At 34.4% G+C, this 20,997-nt stretch overlaps 1 protein-coding gene and 1 long non-coding RNA gene across 3 annotated transcripts in view; one reads left to right on the top strand and one right to left on the bottom strand.

Moving 5' to 3' along the window:
• LOC118469212 (uncharacterized) overlaps window positions 1-20,997 on the top strand; it is a 42,793-nt gene that overhangs the window by 18,746 nt on the left and 3,050 nt on the right. Inside the window, exons 5-8 of the long non-coding RNA XR_008604011.1 lie at window positions 335-4,367; window positions 4,995-6,584; window positions 14,781-14,969; window positions 16,155-16,274. This is a non-coding gene — a long non-coding RNA (uncharacterized LOC118469212). The remainder of the gene's footprint in view (window positions 1-334; window positions 4,368-4,994; window positions 6,585-14,780; window positions 14,970-16,154; window positions 16,275-20,997) is intronic.
• htr3b (5-hydroxytryptamine (serotonin) receptor 3B) lies at window positions 4,123-19,043 on the bottom strand. 2 transcript variants are annotated; one of them, XM_023294817.3, is made up of 9 exons: window positions 18,868-19,043; window positions 17,781-17,944; window positions 17,075-17,119; window positions 16,133-16,242; window positions 14,783-14,952; window positions 13,415-13,572; window positions 6,354-6,564; window positions 5,114-5,323; window positions 4,123-4,388 (listed from the first exon to the last, which is right to left on the bottom strand). In XM_023294817.3, the coding sequence occupies exons 1-9, from the start codon at window positions 18,899-18,901 to the stop codon at window positions 4,123-4,125; spliced, it is 1,368 nt and encodes a 455-aa protein (XP_023150585.1). In that variant the 5' UTR covers window positions 18,902-19,043. The 2 variants fall into 2 exon arrangements, with proteins under 2 accessions (XP_023150585.1, XP_035797183.1); XM_035941290.2 differs by lacking the exon at window positions 17,075-17,119.

Here is a 20,997-nt window from a genome sequence, read left to right as displayed (position 1 = left end):
ACCTGTGCATTGTGAATATTTTGCCTATTAAAAACTCAATTTCAGTTTCTCCACATGTATAGCAATCTGCAATATCAGTATTTTTATATTAGTATTTCTGTTCATGAATAAATATATGGAATATCTTTTTTTTAAATATGTAAATTTGTGCAATTTTGTTATTTTCCACATCCAGGGAAATCTGCGTACCTGGATTCTCAACAAATCAACAGTATTTTTCTGTTACTACTAATATTTCCTACACTTCCACATGATCCCCATTTGCTGCTGTAACACTGGTAATTTCCTCACTATAGAATTAATAAATGCTTTTTTTGTCTTATCTAATCCTCAGATGCAGTAAATTAACCCCGTGAACCCCAAACCCACCAGTGAGTTTGAGCAGCATGTTTTCTTTCTTTGTTTTACAGAATTAAATCATTTATTACATCCAGGAATTGTAGAAACAGAAAAAAAAACTCAATTGTTGCAGATTTTTGTGCCGTTTTGCCAGGAAAATTAGCAAAATCTAATCCTAAAATCACTTTATTTTACATGCTTCGTTTTTTTAAAAAAATGCCAAAAATATACCGTTTGCACTAATTAGATCCTGTAAAATACAAATAATTCTGTAGTCTGTGATATAACTATGAAGGCAAGACTAATTCAGCTGTAACCAAGAGACACATGGGGAAAATTCAGTGAGTTTTCAGGTGAAGTGAAGACAGTTTTACACAGAACGGACTGGAGCTGAATATAGAAATGTAGTAAAACATAATTTATATATATAGTATATAGAGTCACCATTGGGTACATGTGGAAAAATGTTGCACATGTTGATTCCAGATTTGATCTTTTATTTACATCTCTTTTTTTTATGATTTATGGCATTTTACTGCACAAGTTCTCTCTTCTTCTAGTCGTGGTTGCTCTGTTTCCATAGAGGACTTTATGCTCCAGTGAAAAAGAGTTTAAAAAAAGATGTGACAGGAGCAAAAAGCTGTGAGAAGCTGCTGAGAGTTCAGAGGTTTAAAGCCTGGAACACGACTCCAGCTTCATTGGTGTTGGTTTAGATTTCCTACAGATGCGTTTGGTGGCCTAGTTTCTCACTTGTCCACGCTTTAATAACTAATGAACTGGAGCTCTGCAGCCTTCAGGCCTCGTTGCTGTCGTTTCTAAATGGATGCACAGAACGTCTGTGGTTTAACAAAGCCAGTCTCATGGTCGGTCTGACTCACAGAGGCTTCTGTTGTCACTTCTGTCGTTTATTATATTCACACAACAATCCGTCCTGTGGCTGTTCGTTTATTTAACCCTCCTGTTGTCTTCATTTACAGGCACCAAAAAGTATAGTTTCCTTGTCTGAAAAAAATCCAAAAATTCAGCAAAAACTTCCCCACATTTCTGAAAATTTGCAAAACCTTCAGGAAGAAAATTCCAATAATTCCTTAAAAATTTCCCTTAAAAGTTTTATTTAAAAAAAAAAAAAAAAAAATCCCTCAAATTTGGCAAGAAAATATTTTCAAAAAATGAGTAAAAATCTTCCAAAAAATCTTAAAAATATCTATTTTCTTTAACCCTCGTGTCGTCCTGTGGGTCAAAATTGACCCGTTTCAAAGTTTGAAAATGTGGAGGAAAAAAATATATTTTCGCAGTAAAACTTCTGATGTCCACATTTTCAACATTTTTGGGAAATCTTTGGACATTTTTTTATGGAAAAAGAAATGTTGATTTTTTTTGTGAATGTTCTTAAGAAAATATTAGAAGTTTTACTGATATATATGGAATCACTTTAGATATTTTTAGGATTTTTTGGAAGATTTTTACTAATTTTTTGAAAATATTTACAAGAATTTTCTTGCCAAAATTGGGGGATTTAAAAAAAAAAAAAAAAACTTTTAAGGGAAACTTTTAAGGAATTATTGGAATTTTCTTCCTGAAGGTTTTGCAAATTTTCAGAAATTTGTGGAATTTTTTTCTGAATCTTTGGATTTTTTTTCAGACAAGGAAACAATATTCTTTGGTGCCTGTAAATGAAGACAACAGGAGGGTTAAAGAAACATTCACAAATTTTTTTTTTTGAATGTTCTTCAGAAACATTTTTAATATTTCTTTTTTTCACCAAAAAATGTTGAAAGATTTCCCAAAAATGTTGAAAATGTGCACATCAGAAGTTTCACTGTGAAAATATATTTTTTCCACATTTTCAAGCTTTAAAACGAGTCGATTTTGACCCACAGGACGACAAAAAAAACCTGTCGTCTTGCGGTGATATTCAAAGTGAAGCACAGCCACTGGTTAGCTCAAACGTTGTTTCATAACATCATGTAACCAGATCTACTGGAAGGAGAAGGTTCAAGATACCGTCAGGATTGCATTAGCATGGATTGTTCCAGCGGCAGATTTTCTGTGATGCACTTCTGATCTTCCTAGCAGGACTATTAGGGAAGCCAACGGGGAATAGAGACGCAGCAGCCGAGCTCTGAATGGGGTTTGTGGTGGAGATTAAAGTGTGAATACAATATCCTAGCATCATACTGGCAGGACGATGTTCTCCAGAGAGCTGCTTTATTATCCGGCATCTCTGAGTCAATCTGCACTGTGGGGAAACATAATAACACACTCCATATAATTATGTCTTTGTCAGACTGATCATGTTTCTATACAGAATAGTTAAAGGACAGCTCTGCTTTCAGCCAACTAGGACTTCATTTTTGTAGATTTGACAATCATTTTATTGGATTTTGGAGGGGGAAAAAAAAATGACTTTTCATATTCACCATTGTTGTGAGTGCTCAGAGTTTCAGTGCAGACATTTTTTATTTTCACTTTAATCAATTGTACATCTTGGATTAACTGTTGGTGACTTCTTCTTCTTTTTGATGCAAGCTAAATTATCGTAACTTACAAAAATAAGCGACACAACTACAAAATAACAGTCACATATTAATAAATCTGAATTATCCTTTGCTTAACAACAGTAATATACAAATAAAGTATATTAAAATCTGCTCATAAATGCTTATAAATGCAAGTAGAAGAGAAAATACATCCAGCAACTTGTTGAGATATATTTGATATTTTCCTCCCTTCAAAAAAGCAACGAGGCAGGATTTTAAATGACACTAAAAACATATTTTTAATCAGGTCTTCTTCTTTTAGCACCACCTACTATAATATATATGTGTTGTTTTATTTTGGCCTGTTTACTGCTTTTATTTTGTATTTAATTAGTTTGTGTTTTATTTTATTCTGACATTTTCAACTGCATGTGTTGCAAGAATGGTGCTATACCAATATTTTTTCATTGTAAATTAATTTATAATAAAAATAATACAATTATTATTATTATTATTATTATTATTATTATTATTATTATTATTATTATTATTATTATTATTATTATTATTATTATTATTATTATTATTAATAATAATAATAATAATAATAATACTGTATAATATGTTTTTTGCAGTGGCATCACTACAAGTACTCTCTAAGAAATTGTGTTCGAGCTCAACAAAAAAATTTACGCAAGAATTTGCATTAGTCTTTTTGAGTTCAGATAAAACTTTATTAGGTTCAACCAATACTCTACATGGAGTTAGGAGAATGAGCTTTTAATTACTATTTTTAACATTTTCTGAACCCAAATGTAGCTAAACTTAAAAACTGTATCTAAATGCATGCAATTAAGTGGTGGGAATGTCCCTTGAATTAGTTTTTAAAGTGTGTAAAGTATGGTGTTGCTAGTTTAACTACAATTTTCAGGAGTGTTGTGGAAACATAAATGTTTTCTGAATCAAATGACAATTCCAAAGCTCTTTAATGGATCAAGTAGTGAAATAATGTTCACACCAGTATTTGGAGCTTTACATGGGGTCTGAATAAAACCATTAAACCAAATATAAGCACTTCTGTATGCACATAACTTTATCTATCAATCCTTAGTGCAGCTAGCAGCTTGTCTAAGCTAATTACTATTTTTCACTCTTTAAGCAGCAAATGAATGAAATTTACCATAAAAAATAGGTTAAAAAAACATAGCTTCTGGTCTAGTAAACTAGTTTTACGTCAGTTTCTGCAAATATACTGAACAACGAAGATGTGTTTTGAAGGATTCAGAAATCTGTGAAAGTGTGTTCAGGCGAAGCTCCAGCTGGTCCAGAGCAGCAGCAGAGTTCCGGCGTAGACGACCAGAACCAGCAGGTAGAGGCGGAACAGCAGGCAGTCCAGCCTGGAGCAGAGGGCCAGCCACTCGGCCTGAGCAGAACACTCGCCGTCTTCCTGGGATAAAGCCTGGCGGAGGGAAGAAAGCTCTCCGAGGAGCCACTCCAGTCCAGAGGGAGCGTCCTGGAGCTCGTTCAGCGACAGCAGATCGTCTTCCGGTGAGTTTTCCAGCTCGTAATCTGTGGGAAGACCAGCAAAATGGGATTCATGGAGTTCTCTGCAACCAAAACTAATCAGCAGTCATGGGATCAAAAGAAACACTTTGGTGCAGTGGGTTTTATCCTGTTTTTAGAGCTTAAACCACGAGTGTCAAACTCATTCTAGTTCAGGTTCCACATTCAGCCCAATTTGATCTCAAGTGGACCGGACCAGTAAAATCACAGCATAATGGCCAATAAATAACAACAACTCCAATTTTTTTCTTTGTTTTAGTGCAATAAAGTTCACAATCAGACTAAAATACGACAAAAAACAATAAAAACGAGACAAATATTACAAAAATGAGACACAGAACGCAAGCAAGACAAAAAGGAAACAGAAAATGACAAAAACAGGAAACAAAATGACAAAATCGTGAGATAAATGCCAAAAGTCGGACAAAAAACAACAAAAGTAAGACAAATATTACGAAAATGAGACATAACATGACAACAGAACAATGAACAATCTAGTATTTTACTTTCTGATCAAAACAACTTGTCATGGTCTAGAAATTATTTAAATTTATAGTTTTACTAATTTACAATCTGCAGTTAATGTCTTCTCTGGAATTTTTACACTTTGAGGGCAGGATTGGACCCTCTGGAGGACCGCTTTTGGCCCGCGGGCCTCATGTTGGACACCCCTGGCTTGGCTTCTTTTTCTCCAAGGTTTCATCCATGTAGAACTTTGCTTTGGAGCTCACCTGTGGTCGGGTTGATGTGGTCCAGGGTCCTGATGGAGGTTAAAACGCTGTCGCTGAAGTCGTGAGCAGCCGAGCCGTACTTGTCCAGCAGGCAGGCCGACACCGACATCTGCCTGACCTCCTTCTCACTGTGATGAAGCAGCTTCACCACCAGGATGGACTTGATGAGGCTGAGCATCAGCAGGGCCATGCACGCAGCGAAGAACACACCTGACAAGTCAGAAAAGTCTGCTCAGCCACACAGAAGATAAATTCTATCCAATAATCAGTGACCTGAAGCTCCCAGCATCATGAACGCTGTCAGACTAGGAGTACTGAAGCTAAAAGCTGCTCCTTCATGGGGTTTGACACGTTTTAACCCTAAAAAGTCGTATGCTGACGTGTGGATTGTGGAGTTTTGTGTCTTTGTTATGTAATGCTTAACCCTCCTGTTGTCCTCATTTACGGCCACCAAAAAATATAGTTTCCTTGTCTGAAAAAAATCCAAAAATTCAGCAAAAACTTCCCCACATTTCTGAAAATTTGAAAAACCTTCAGGAAGAAAATTCCAATAATTCCTTAAAAATTTCCCTAAAAAGTATTTTTAAAAATTTTAAAAATCCCCCAAATTTGGCAAGAAAATTCTTGTAAATATTTTCAAGGAATGAGTAAAAATGTTCCAAAAAAATTCTAAAAATATCTAAAATGATTACATATATATCATTTAATATTTTCTTTAAGATTATTCACAATAATATCAACCAAAATCCGGTGAAATCGCTGGATTTTGGTCAAATTTTTTGTGAATGTTCTTCAAGAAATTTTTTTTGAACATTTCTTTTTTCCACCAAAAAATGTTCAAAAATTTCTCAAAAATGTTGAAAATGTGGACATCAGAAGTTTCACTGTGAAAACATGTTTTTTCCCACATTTTCAAACTTTAAAACGGGTTGGTTTGACCCGCAGGACGACACGAGGGTTAAAATGAAAAACACAATAAAATGCAAGAACATGTGTTTTCCCAGAGAAAGACCCACAGCACAGCCTCAGGTGCTGCAAGTTCATCAATGATTTATGTTTAACACTTAATGTGGCATTAAATGTGGTAAAAACCTCAGAATTTAAATAAGATGTTGCAGATTTTGTTCAATTTTCTACACAAATACCATATAAGCAGAATACTAATGGACACAAGTGGGTTTAAGACAAATAATATTCAGATTTCTTTCAACAAACAGCAGAAATCTTTCAGAAATGATACCAATGAGTGGAGTTCTGACGGCGGTAACAGGAAGTTCGTCCATCATGTTGACTCTGAAGACGGTGTAGCCCAGCAGGATGCTGATCTTAAAGGCGATGCGTGTCCCGCTGTTCAGAGGCAGGTAGAAGCTGATCACATCCACCAGCATGAGGAAGATGCTGGGGATGAGGAGACCCACCACATACAGCAGGGGGCGCCGGCGGATCAACACCTGAACCAGACCACAGGAAGGTGAGCTGAGAAATTATATCACTGATTCAATTTAAGGATTATCTGTCTAACTTTGAAAACAGCTGCTTCTAAGATTTCTGTCTCCGCTACACTGCTGTGGAGGTGACTGGAACATGAAAAAATCATGTTTAAAAGATGAAGCAGGAGCATTTCTTTTAGGAAATACCACCCATGTTACTCTGAATAATCCACTGTAAACTGGTTTAACAGGGGAAACTTCTTTATCAGCAGCAACAAGATGACAAAAGTAAGAAACAAAATGACAAAAAATGCGACGAACGACACGAAACAAAACAAAAAAGACAAAAAAACTGACAAAAAGTTACAAAGTGACAAAACAATGGACAGACGACACAAACAAAACAAAACACAAAACAACAAAAGCGATGCTCAAAACAATGAATAAAGCAAAACACAAAATGACAGAAATAAGACAAAAAACACAAGCGAGACAAAAAGGAAAGACAAAAAGACAACGAGGAACAAAATGGCAAAAACATGAGACAAAGGACAAAATACAATTTATAATATTTCTTTGAACTACCAAGCAGTTTTGGGGCTTTTTTTTGGCACATGTTGTGTTTTTACTCACTGTTGGCCCATTTTTTACTGCAATATAAAGTCCTGCACCTCTATGGAAACAGAACCACCATGACTAGAACTAGAAAGAACTCAGAAATGTCTTTTGTGCATCATGACAAAGTTATAATGCTGGAAATCTGAAAAATGAAAAAGGAAAAAAAGTTGAATTTCCTTGATTCAGCAAAAAAAAAATAACCCTCCTGTTGTCCTCATTTACAAGCACCAAAAAATATTGTTTTCTTGTCAGAAAAAAATCCAAAAATTCAGCAAAAAAATTCCCCAAATTTCTAAAAATTTGCAAAATCTTCAGGAAGAAAATTCCAATAATTCCTTAAAAGTTTCCTTTAAAATTTTTATTTAAAAAAAAAAAAAAAAAAAATCCCCCAAATTTGGCAAGAAAATTCTTGTAAATATTTTCAAAAAATTAGTGAAAATCTTCCAAAAAATCCTAAAAATATCTAAAGTGATTCCATATATATCAGTAAAACTTCTAATATTTCCTTTAGGAGCATTCACATAAAAATCAACCCAAATCCAGTGAAATTCACTGGATTTTGGTTGAATGTGTCAAAAATAACTCCAGGAAAAGGTCCTTAAAGACTGATAAGAACAATAAGTGGGTGGGCTGAGGATTAATGAGGGTCAAAGCCACTTTCCAAGATGAAGGACGATCTGTGAAGTCATCAAGAAGACGGCGCCCCAGGATGAACCGCTGAGAGGATCGCCTCAGGCAGAAAAAGGACGAGAAATTATCATAGCAGCGATGAATGATCTGCAGATGAAGGAGATCAAGAAGTCCTACCAGTGGCTAAAAAAGGCCGATCTGAAGGACGGAACAGAAGCTGTGATCAGGAACCAGAGAGCAGACTGTAGAAAAACCCTCCAGAGACAGTCCAGCCCATAGCAGCAGAGTGGAGGATGGAAGCTGGGACAGATGCAGACTGGGACAGATGTAGGGTGGGACAGATGTAGGATGGGACAGACTGGGACAGATGCAGACCGGGATGGATGTAGGGTGGGACAGATGTAGGATGGGACAGACTGGGACAGATGCAGACCGGGATGGATGTAGGGTGGGACAGATGTAGGATGGGACAGATGTAGGATGGGACAGACTGGGACAGATGCAGACCGGGATGGATGTAGGGTGGGACAGATGTAGGATGGGACAGATGTAGGATGGGACAGACTGGGACAGATGCAGACCGGGATGGATGTAGGGTGGGACAGATGTAGGATGGGACAGATGTAGGATGGGACAGACTGGGACAGATGTAGGATGGGACAGACTGGGACAGATGTAGGGTGGGACAGATGTAGGATGGGACAGACTGGGACAGATGTAGGATGGGACAGACCGGGACAGATGCAGACCGGGATGGATGTAGGGTAGGACAGATGTAGGATGGGACAGATGTAGGATGGGACAGACTGGGACAGATGTAGGATGGGACAGACTGGGACAGATGTAGGATGGGACAGATGCAGACTGGGACAGATGCAGACTGGGACAGATATAGGATGGGACAGACTGGGACAGATGCAGACTGGGACAGATGTAGGGTGGGACAGATGTAGGATGGGACAGATGCAGACTGGGACAGATGCAGACTGGGACAGATATAGGATGGGACAGACTGGGACAGATGCAGACTGGGACAGATGTAGGGTGGGACAGATGTAGGATGGGACAGACTGGGACAGATGTAGGATGGGACAGATGCAGACTGGGACAGATGCAGACTGGGACAGATATAGGATGGGACAGACTGGGACAGATGCAGACTGGGACAGATGTAGGGTGGGACAGATGTAGGATGGGACAGACTGGGACAGATGTAGGATGGGACAGACTGGGACAGATGTAGGATGGGACAGATGCAGACTGGGACAGATGCAGACTGGGACAGATGTAGGATGGGACAGATGTAGGATGGGACAGATGTAGGATGGGACAGATGCAGACTGACATTTTTGTTGCTAAAATATCACATATTTCCCCTATAATTGGTGATTTCTTTATGTACACCAACCAATTAATGCCATCTAATTAATATCCACCAACAACTTGTAAAGCAGATTAAACATCAGGTTGCCACAAGATAAATTGTCCAGAGGTTGCAGCTTGGAAAGGACACAACTATAATTCAAATAGTGATTGTATGTGTGTCCTGTTAAATAAGACATCATCGTTCATGAGTTTATGGGCTGCAGACTGATTAGCAGAACGTTACAGTACCGGTGATGGAGTGCTAATAATCCTAATATTCGGTCCGATTGTTTCCAATTATAGATAACCACACGCAGCCTGACAACCTCCAATAAATCCTGCTATCTAGCTCTTCTCTCATGTCCCAGACCTTCTGTGGCAGTGATTAATGGAAGCCTGAGCCTCATCCTGTCGGAGAGCATCTGCAGGTTCCTTCTGACTGAGGAGGATTTGGCTGAAGGACTCTCAGCCGGCGACAGAATGAGCTTCTTCAGTAAATAACACCAGTAAGATTCATCATGAAGGAAGCAGCAGTCGGACTAGAAACCACCGGGATCATCCCATCTCAGAGCTTCACATTTATAGAACGATTTCTGCTCAACCATCTCAAGTTCACCTGAAGTTTAACCCTCCTGTTATCTTCATTTACGGGCACCAAAAAATATTGTTTCCTTGTCTGAAAATTTTTTTTATAATTCTGCAAAAAAATTCACAAAATTTCTGAAAATTTGCAAAACCTTCAGGAAGAAAATTCCAATAATTCCTTACAAATTTCCCTTAAAAGTTTTATTTTGAAAAATCCCCCAAATTTGGCAGGAAAATTCTTGTAAATATTTTCAAAAAATGAGTAAAAATCTTCCAAAAAATCCTAAAAATATCTAAAGTGATTCCATATATATCAGTAAATCTTTAAGAGCATTCACATAAAAATCAACCAAAATCCAGTGAAATTCGCTGGATTTTGGTAGATTTTTTTGTGAATGTTCTGAAGAAACATTTTTAACATTTCTTTTTTTCCACCAAAAAACGTTCAAAGATTTCTCAAACATGTTGCAAATGTGGGCATCAGAAATTTCACTGTGAAAATATATTTTTTTTTCTCCACATTTTCAAACTTAAAACAGGTCACTTTTGACCCGCAGGACAACACCAGGCTTCAGTGAACACGCCTGTATGTGCTTTGTTACAAATGACTTCCAGAGCAGAATGAAGACAATTTTCACTGCATTTCCACTTGACTTTCCAGCTCTTTGCAGGCCTTATGCTTTTCCTTCCACTCTACAGGTGATTCACCGGAGCCTCTATATGAGGATTTGTTCAGTCGGAGCCATAAAAACGTCTTCCAGCTGTATACTGCAGCTCTGTCATCCTTTCTCCAGTTTGTTAGAATCAACAAAAGCCTTTTTTGGGGGGTTTTTGTATGACATATTTACTCTCTGCAACAAAAGCCGCCCCAGTGCAACAATATCCCAGCGAGCCGTGAAATGCCTCCATTTCCAAAAAGGCTCTTTGCGCTTTGAGCTGAATAAATATCAGCTCTCCACCTGCGATGGGCTGTGGGGCCATTTTGCTCGCCACTAACAAGAAGTCCATTGATCAGGCAACCACTGAGACAGTCTCATTATGGTTGCTCTGCCTCCCTGTCTGTCAGCTCCTCTCTCTCTGTCTATCTGTCTCTGTGCTTGCCACAAACTGCCTCATCATTTGGCATTAGCTCTCCGGTTCAATCCGTGAAGGTCGCAGCCAATTGTTTTACACTTTACGATTCCACTGCACAGCTCGACGGGGAGGAGAGGGAACCCACAGAGGACTACAGTTTAAAGCTCAGCATCGACGAGCAATCACAGTCAGCCCGGTAGAGCTACTGGCTCACTGTTGGAGAGCTGCTAGACGCCTGCAGCACGGAGCTATTCCACACCAGTTATACCAGAATAAGATGAAAAATAATAGCTCTGTTCATATCGCACCTTTAGAAAACACTGATAGACTCAGAAAGAGAGAGACCAGGGAGGCAAAAGTGGAGAAATGGAGTTAAACATGGCAAAGATTTTCAAAATAAATCAATACAAAAACACCAGACAAAATAGTAAGAGAACCAAAAATGGCATATTAAAGTAAATAAAAGAAACAAGCAGAAAAAACATTTAAATCAAGGGTAAAACCATAAACACGACTAAATAAAGAGTAACATTTAAAAACAAAAACAAAAGACTACAAATAATAGTAATAGTAAAAAAAAATGTGAATATGCCAAGAAATAAAAGGTAAAAAATTAATAAAATTAACAACAAATAATAACATTTAAAAACACAAGTCTGAAATGACAGTAATAGTAAATAAATATGTAAATAAGTAAATTAATGAAGGGTAAAGAGAAAAAAGTGGACAATACATAATAAAATTGAAAAACACACCAGACTAAAAATAATAGTAAATAAACTAAAGGCATGAATAAAAAATAAAGGGTAAAAAAATTAAATAAAATCAACAATAAATAATAAAATTTAAAAACACATGATTTGAATATTGTATATTAGTAAATAAATAAAATTAATATGTAAATAAATAAAAAGTAAAAAGTAAAATAAAATAAAATGAAAAATCATTGATAACATTTAAGTCTAAAATACCAGTAATGGTAAATAAATCAAATAAATATGTAAATAAGTAAATAAATGAAGAGTAAAAAAGAATGAAATGAACAATAAATGGTACAATTTAAAACACACAAGACTAAAAAATGATAGTAAGTAAATAAAATAATTACATAAACAAGTAAATAAATAAAGGATAAAAGAGAATAAAATGAAAAATAAATGACATGATTTAAAGACACACAAGACTAAAAATAATACTAAATAATAATAATTGAAAGAATTCCATATTAAATTTTGTAAAAGCAAATAAATAAGATAAATATGTAAATAAGTAAATAAATAAAAGGTACAAGAGTATGTAATGAAAAATAAATGTTAAAATTTAAAAACAAACATGACTAAAACAAAGTTATTGGAAATAAATAAAATATGTAAATAATAAACAAAATGTTAAAGAAAATCAAATTAAAAATAAATGAAAGCATTTAAAAAAAACAAGACTAGAAATAATAGTAAATTAACAAATACGTGACTATGCCAAGAAATAAAAGGTTAAAAAAAATAGTAAAATTAAGAATAATGATGACATGGTAAATAAATAAAATAAATATGTAACTAGGTAAATAAATGAAGGGTAAAAGAGGATAAAATGAAAAATAAATGATATGATTACACAAGACTGAAAATAGCAGTAAATAATTGTAATAATTGCATAAATAAATAAATAAAATAAAAATAAAATAATTTTTCTATAGTAAATAAATAAAATAAATATGTGAATAAGTGAATAAATAAAAGAAATGAGAAGAAAATTAAAAATATATCTAATATTTAAAAACAAGACTAGAAATTGTAGTAATAGTGAATAGTTAAAGTAAATATGAAAATATGTTAGAAAATAAAAGGTAAAAATTAATTAAATGAACAATAAATAGTAAAATGCAAGACTAAAATAACAATCATAGTAAATAAATAGAATAAACATAAACAAGTGAACAAATGAAGAGAAAAAAAGAATAAATTGAACAATAATGATTCAATTTTACAACACAAGACTTAAAACAATAGTAAATAATTAAAATAATTGCATAAATAAGTAAATCAATAAAGTGTAAAAATAATAAAATCAACAACAAACATTAAAATTTAAAAACACACATTACTATAAAATTTAACAGTAAATAAATTAAATATAGAAGAAAGTAAATAAATATAAGGTGAAAGAGTATAAAATGAAAAATAAATGTAAAAATTTTAAAACGCACATGACTAAAAATATAGTAATAGTAAATAAATAAAATTAACATGTAAATAAAAGAAAGATAAGAGAATAAAATGAAAAATAAATGATAACTTTAAAAAACACAAGACTAAAAATAATATAATAATAAATAAATAAAATAAGTAAAGGATTAAAGAGAATGAAATTAATAACAAATTTTTAAAAAAAGTTAAAAATCGATTGGATGATAAAACAGATGACATCAAATAAAAGCCTATAAAAATGGGTCTTAAGAAGTGATTTAAAAGAAAAAGAAATTATCCTGATTATCGTTTTTTGTGAAAATAGAACCAGTTTTTCTCTTTCTTTACTTTAATAATCTCATTTAGACCCTCCCCCTGAGATAAAAGTGATAAATGTCCATATATCAGAGACGTACGTTGAACTGGATGTGGGCGTAGTCGGTGTCATCCTGGCGGATCTGCCGGTACTGAGAAGGAATAGACAGCAGCTCCCATTCTCCATCGTTCATGAACTCTCTCTTATCGTTGGCGATGGCCTCAGCACTCCTCCACAGAGCCAGGTCGATTTCTTTCACTGCACTCGGACAGATAATAAAGAATAAAAGATGGAAACACTGCCAAAACAAAGCATCTGCTTCCTCACTGTACCAGGCTCTTCCTTTGTCTCACAGCAGGAGACGGAGTTTTATGTGTTTACAAGGATTTCCACCACATACTCGAGGCTTTTATTGCAGAAATACAAGCGAGGTGAACTGGAATCTTTGTGTTTTCTGTCTGTTTACTTCTTTGCAGCTTCAGGCGGCAACGCAAGCGTTTCAGCTCAAGGTTTATTCCCAAGCTTTACGGGTTTAAGCTCCTCAAAGCAATGTAAAGATGATTTTTTTTGGACAATATTGACATGCTTCCAAAGTCTGCAAATTTCTATGGATGTCTTTTAGAAGATATGTGGTGTTTTGATATATTGTCCTAGTTATTGTTCTACTCGGAGGATTCACTATAGACGCAGACAAAAATTAACTTTACTGGACCAGGTTTGAACTGATGTTTAGCTTTAACCCTCCTGTTGTCTTCATTTACGGGCACCAAAAAATATTGTTTCCTTGTCTGAAAAAAATCCAAAAAATCAGCAAAAAAATTCCCAAATTTCTGAAAATTTGCAAAACCTTCAGGAACAAAATTCCAATAATCCATTAAAAGTTTCCCTTCAAAGTTTTATTTAAAAAAAAAAAAATCCCCCAAATTTGGCAAGAAAATTCTTGTAAATATTTTCAAAAAATGAGTAAAAATCTTCCAGAAAAATCCTAAAAATATCTAAAGTGATTCCATATATATCAGTAAAACTTCTAATATTTTCTTAAGAACATTCACCTAAAATTCACTTTTTTTTTCTCCTTGGAGCTGCTGTAACAGTGAACTTTCCCCACTGTGGGATCAATAAAGCTTATCTTAAAAATCTTAGATTTAGAAATAGATATTTTTGTCAATGTTGTTAGGAAACATTTTTAACATTTCTTTCTTTCCACCAAAAAATGTTCAAAAATTTCCCCAAAATGTTGAAAATGTGGACATCAGAAGTTTCACTGTGAAAATATTTTTTTTTGCACATTTTCAAACTTTAAAACGGGTCAATTTGACCTGCAGGACGACACAAGGGTTAAAGCTCCAGAAAAAAGGACCTTGAGATGAGAGTTTTGTTTAAATCAGCCAACATAAGATTTCGGAGCTTTCTAACTCAACCTTCAAACGGTTAAATGCTCACAGATGACAAAGTTTTTCCAACAGACCCGAGTGAAGCCAGCTGCGGAAGGTGAGGCTGCAGTTCTGCTTGTCGAAGGGGAAGGCGTACATCTCCAAGCTGCAGGCCAGCACCGCCTGGATGGGCCGGTAGTTCTTCACCGAGCCAGAGGAGTTGACGTAGACGTAGGGGATCGGGGGGGATTTACCTTCTTCCACGCTGCACATGAATGACAGGTGAGACGGGAAAAACAAGACCGAGTGTTGGTCAGGTTTATGTCAGGATGAGCTGCTTAAAGAAGGTTCCTGCTAGTTACAACACCAACCACATATAGCAAGAAAAGTATAATAAGAATTAGAATTTCGTTTGTGTTGTCGAAAAAATGCAACATTCAGCCATGTTAAAGGACAACTCTAGTATTTTTGCATACTTTATCTGCAGTATTTCTTCTATTTACTTGTATTTATCATTATTCACACATTATTTCTTAGTAATTTTCAGTGCAATCCATAAAATTTAAATTTTAACTGCATTTTTTAAAAATGTAGTTTACCATTTTTTAAGACTGTCTTGAAATGCAATGAATGCAATCTAGGTTTCTGTAATTTTCTGAGAGGAATTAAAGGCAAACTTTGACACTTTAACCCTCGTGTCGTCCTGTGGGACAAATTGACCAGTTTTAGAGTTTGAAAATGTGGGAAAATATATTTTCACAGTGAAACTTCTGATGTCCACATTTTCAGCATTTTTGGGAAATTTTTGAACATTATTTGGTGGAAAAAAAGAAATGTTAAAAATGTTTCTTCAGAACATTCACAGAAAAATCATCCAAAATCCAGTGAATTTTTGCTGATATTTATGGAATCACACTAGATATTTTTAGGATTTGTTTTTGAAGATTTTTACTCATTTTTTGAAAATATTTACAAGAATTTTCTTGCCAAATGTGGGGGATTTTTTAAAAAATTAAAACTAAGGGAAACTTTTAAGGAATTATTGGAATTTTCTTCCTGATGGTTTTGCAAATTTTCAGAAATTTGGGGAAATTTTTTGATGAATTTTTAGGTTTTTTCAGACAGGGAAACAGTATTTTTGTAGTGCCTGTAAATGAGTACAACAGGAGGGTTAAGATTGTAGGGATTAAGGACCTTTTTGAATTTGCTCTGTGTTCTTGTGTACAAATCTTAAGAAACATGACCCAAGTATTGAGCCAATTTTATGCCAGCATTTATTCAAGTCGGTCGTCTGTTTGGCTTATTTTATTGAGGATAAATTGGAGGCTGATTTGTGTTGATTTGGAACAGACAACTATCATCAGGTATCAAGTCTTCCTGAAAGGCAGGACATCCACTGGGATAAACAGACGTGATTTAAAGAGACTGTTTCTGTCGTTTCTTACAATTCGCTAACGATAACATCAGGAATCCAGATGGCGTCGGACGACAGCGAGATCTCGTTGATTCCATCAAACTCCTCCGGATCCCAAACAAGAAACTCATCTGTCCAGACCTGAGAACAGCAGCAGAGGTACAAGGAAGAAGGTATGAAACTAAAAAAACAGGACTGAAAACTCAGCCGTGTTTATTATCAATGAGGCATATTCAAAATAATTCACATACATTTGGAAGTGAGATTTAATTAAACATTCACAATACTTGTCATATATTGTGAACAAACTTTGAAATTAGAAAAAACAATTGAACTCAGAGAATGTAAATATCTGGAGATCTTAAAAAATAAAGATTTTGATTTCATGAAGATGAAAAATGATAATTTCCCTTAACCCTCCTGTTGTCCTCATTTACGGGCACCAAAAAATATTGTTTCCTTTTCTGAAAAAAATCCAAAAAATCTGAAAAAAAATTCTCCAAATTTCTGAAAATTTGCAAAACCTTCAGGAAGAAAATTCCAATAATTCCTTTTAAAGTTTCCCTTGAAAGTTTTATTTTAAAAAAATTATTTGGCAAGAAAATTCTTGTAAATATTTTTTTTAAAAATGAATAAAAATCTTCCCAAAAAATTCTAAAAATATCTAAAGTGATTCCATATATATCAGTAAAACTTCTAATATTTTCTTTAAGAACATTCACAAAAAAATCTACCAAAATCCAGCAAATTGCACTGGATTTTGGTTGATTTTTTTCTGAATATTCTTAAAGAAACATTTCTTTTTTTTCCCCTCCAAAAAAATGTTCAAAAATTTCCTGAAAATGTGGACATCCGAAGTTTCACTGTGAATTTTTTTTTCTCCACATTTTCAAACTTTAAAACGGGTCAATTTGACCCGCAGGACGACAGGAGGGTTAAAACAAACAGTGAGAGACACGACGAATCCTCCTACCTGTCTGTACCAAATGCTTGTAGTGATGCTCTGAGTCTTTCCATCCTAGGAAAAGAAAAATGTCTTTACGATCAATTTTAATAACACCTTTGCTTCCATATGAAGACTTGTGTATTTTATCTAACTGTTATTACAATCATAATGTTCTAGATGTCTGAACAAAATCATATTAGAATGGACAAAAAATGAATCTGTTCAAAGAGCAGCTTCTTTTCTGGGTTTGTTCTGAATTTAGAATGAAAGTAAAATCTGATTTTTAGAACATTTTTTGGTGGAAAAAAGAAATGTTAAAAATGTTTCTTAAGAACATTCACAAAAAAATCTACCAAAATCCAGTGAATTTTGCTGGATTTTGGTTGATTTTTGGTGCACGTTCTTAAAGAAAATATTACAGGTTTTACTGATATATATGAAATCACTTTAGATATTTGTAGGATTTTTACTCATTTTTGGAAAATATTTACAAGAATTTTCTTGCCAAATTTGGGGGATTTTTTGAAATAAAACTTTGAAAGGAAACATTTAAGGAATTATTGGAATTTTCTTCCTGAAGGTTTTGCAAATTTTCAGAAATTTGGGGAATTTTTTTGCTGATTTTTTGGATTTTTTTCAGACAAGGAAACAATATTTTTTGGTGCTTGTAAATGAGGACAACAGGAGGGTTAAATGAAGTTAAAGTGAACTCCAGCAGTGTGAACAGACGCACCACGTCCAGGACCGACTGCAGGATCAGGTCTATGTAGACGGTGGTCGTACTTGTCCAGTTGTGAACCGGACGGACTCCGCAGTCGTACTTCCTCAGCAGGGTTCTGGTCAGCTGGTTCAGGGCTGATCTCTTCGGCTTCTCCGGCACACATTCAGCCAGATGAGCTAAACACAAAAATAACGCTGGATTACCAACTGGGAAAACCAGGAGCCTCGAGGGGCCTGCAGGCTCCACGCTAAACAATTAGTTTCATTAGTCGAGATTAATTGTAAATCAGGTTGGCGATATTTTACGCTCCATTAAAACACAATGGAATGTTTAGGGCCTAAAGGAGGCTTTTTTTAGCTAATACTGATGCCCAGATATGCAGAGGGGGTCCGTGCATTTTTTATTTCCTTTTGTTCCAGTTTATCTTGTAGTGCAGGCATGTTTAAGTGTTTAATTAAATTACTAAAATCTAATGGGCACAAAAAACTTGAGGCTTATTGTATTAAAGCACTGGATTAACCCTCCTGTTGTCCTCATTTATGGCACCAAAAAATATTGTTTCCTTGTCTGAAAAAAATCCAAAAATTCAGCAAAAAAATTCCCCAAATTTATAAAAATTTGCAAGATCTTCAGGAAGAAAATTCCTTAAAAGTTTCCCTTGAACTTCTTTTAAAATCCCCAAATTTGGCAAGAAATAAAAATTTTAAAAAATAAAAATCGTAAATATTTTCAAAAAATGAATAAAAATCTTCCCAAAAATATCCTAAAAATATCTAAAGTGATTCCATATATATCAGTAAAAGTTCTAATATTTTCTTTAAGAACATTCACAAAAAATTATTTTTTTTCCTGAATGGTCTTAAAGAAACATTTTTAACATGTCTTTTTTTCCACCAAAAAATGTTCAAAGATTTCCCAAAAGTGTTGAAAATGTGGACATCAGAAGTTTCACTGTGAAAATACATATTTTTTCCACATTTTCAAACTTTAAAACGGATCAATTTTGACCCGCAGGACGACACGAAGGTTAAACACAAACTATGGATTTCAATGCAGCTCAAGAAAGGTCATTTATCTGAGCCATAAACGAGCATCTTACCTGAGAAAACCAGCATCAGCCAAAGGAGAGACATCAAGCTACAACAAAAATCAACCTTGCAGATTATGTCCAGGTGTCACATCCAGATGTTTGCTCTGTTAACACAAAAATATCCCCAGTTTGATGACAAAAGCAGCTGTCCTGACTGTAGGTAGGAAGCAGTGAACGTGCACATGGACACATCTTGGTTGCACTCATATTGATTTTTCCGCTGCCTGGGTGAGATGATGCCGTTATGATAGCGAAAGCTCCCTGAAGGTTTGAGTTTAGTGCCGCTTTTACTGCTTCAGAGGATTTTGAACATGTTGTTTTGGTGTTTTAACCCAGCTGGAAACATCTAGTAGGAGAATAGAAGAGCGGATTGATGGGTAAATGTAAAAAAGTGAAGTTCTTGAAGAGGAAAATAAAACTCCCGCAGATTTTTTACCAAATGAGGGAGTATTATTTGGAAAAATTGGGGTTCTAGGACATGTAGAATCATTACAAAGGTATATTAACCGTCGTGTCGTCCTGTGGATCAAAATTGACCCATTTTAAAGTTTGAAAATGTGGAAAAAAAAATATTTTCACAGTGAAACTTCTGATGTCCATATTTTCAACATTTTTGTGAAATCTTTGAACATTTTTTGGTGGAAAAAAAATGTTTAAAAAATGTTTCTTAAGTAGGTTCACAAAAAAAACCCAACCAAAATCCAGCAAATTTTGGTTGACTTTTTAAGTGAATGTTCTTAAAGAAAATATTACAAGTTTTACTGATATATATGGAATCACTTTAGATATTTTTAGGATTTTTTTGGAAGATTTTTACTCATTTTTTGAAAATATTTACAAGAATTTTCTTGCCAAATTTGGGGGATTTTTTTTAAAAATAAAACTTTTAAGGGAAACTTTTAAGGAATTATTGGAATTTTCTTCCTGAAGGTTTTGCAAATTTCAGGAATTTGGGGAATATTTTTGCTGAATTTTTGGATTGTTTTCAGACAAGGAAACAATATTTTTTGGTGCCTATAAATGAGGACAACAGGAGGGTTAAAGTTATTCTGGCTTTATGGTGGCCCAACGCCTTAGTAAGTCACACAATGTTGTTTTTTTCCCATAAAAACTAATTTCTTCTGTTGGGAATGAATTTGTTAATACACTGTGCACGAGAAGTATGTTTAAGATGACAATTTTCAAATGTTACAAAAAAATGTATTGAAAGACCTTAAAAATGCATGAAAGTTATTCCCACACAATTAAATGCCTTCGTTCAGCATGAAGCAGTTCTGTTGGTCAAACTTAATGTGCTTTTTTTGAGTCAGCATAACTGATTCTGGATGATTGGGTCCAACCTACCAACTCATTTTTACAAGATTTAAAATTACACAAGGAAATAAAACTGATCCAAGTAAATTAAGTGATTGTTTCCATAATAAATAATTATGGAATTTATAAAGACATGATCATAATGAATATAAAAAACATGATTTTTTTTACTTTTAATAAAAATGTATGCAGATATATCCCATGGACTTCAAAATTCCCTCTATTATAGATTGACCCTGATAAATCTTGAGTCATTTTCAACAAATTCTATGTCAGCTTTGATCTTTTCTTGTCATTTGGGATCATTTTTGTGTCTTTGAGATAATTTTAGAGTCATGTAGGACAAATTTCATGTCAATCTGGACTAATTTTCCATAATTATTGATCATTTTTAAGTGATTTTGGATCATTTTTGAGTCATCTCAAATAAATGAAAAGAACACAATCCAAACTATTTCTGAATCAGCTCATTTTATTATTGTTTAGCTCATTAGAAGGTGGTTGTTATTAAATTCAGACGGTTATTTAGTTGACATTTTAGTGATATCCAGTCATTTTTATTAATAAGTGATTGTTTCAATAATAAATTATTGTGGAATTTGGAAAGACATGATCATAATGAACATTAAAAAATGCTAGTTTTTTTACTTTTAATAAAAGTGTATTCAAGATATACTCCTCAAAGTTTGCTCTTCTGTAGCTAAAGATAAAAAATTGTGATTCTCCTTTGATTTGTTTGATAAGTTTCACTCCTGTAGCAGTAAGGTTTTCCTCTTGTGCACGTGTTATATTGATATTTTAATTAAATATATTTACGCAAAAGAG

This window comes from Amphiprion ocellaris, chromosome 14, assembly GCF_022539595.1.
Source record: "Amphiprion ocellaris isolate individual 3 ecotype Okinawa chromosome 14, ASM2253959v1, whole genome shotgun sequence".
Classification (NCBI taxonomy): domain Eukaryota; kingdom Metazoa; phylum Chordata; class Actinopteri; family Pomacentridae; genus Amphiprion; species Amphiprion ocellaris.
This window is presented reverse-complemented; position numbering and strand designations above follow the sequence as displayed.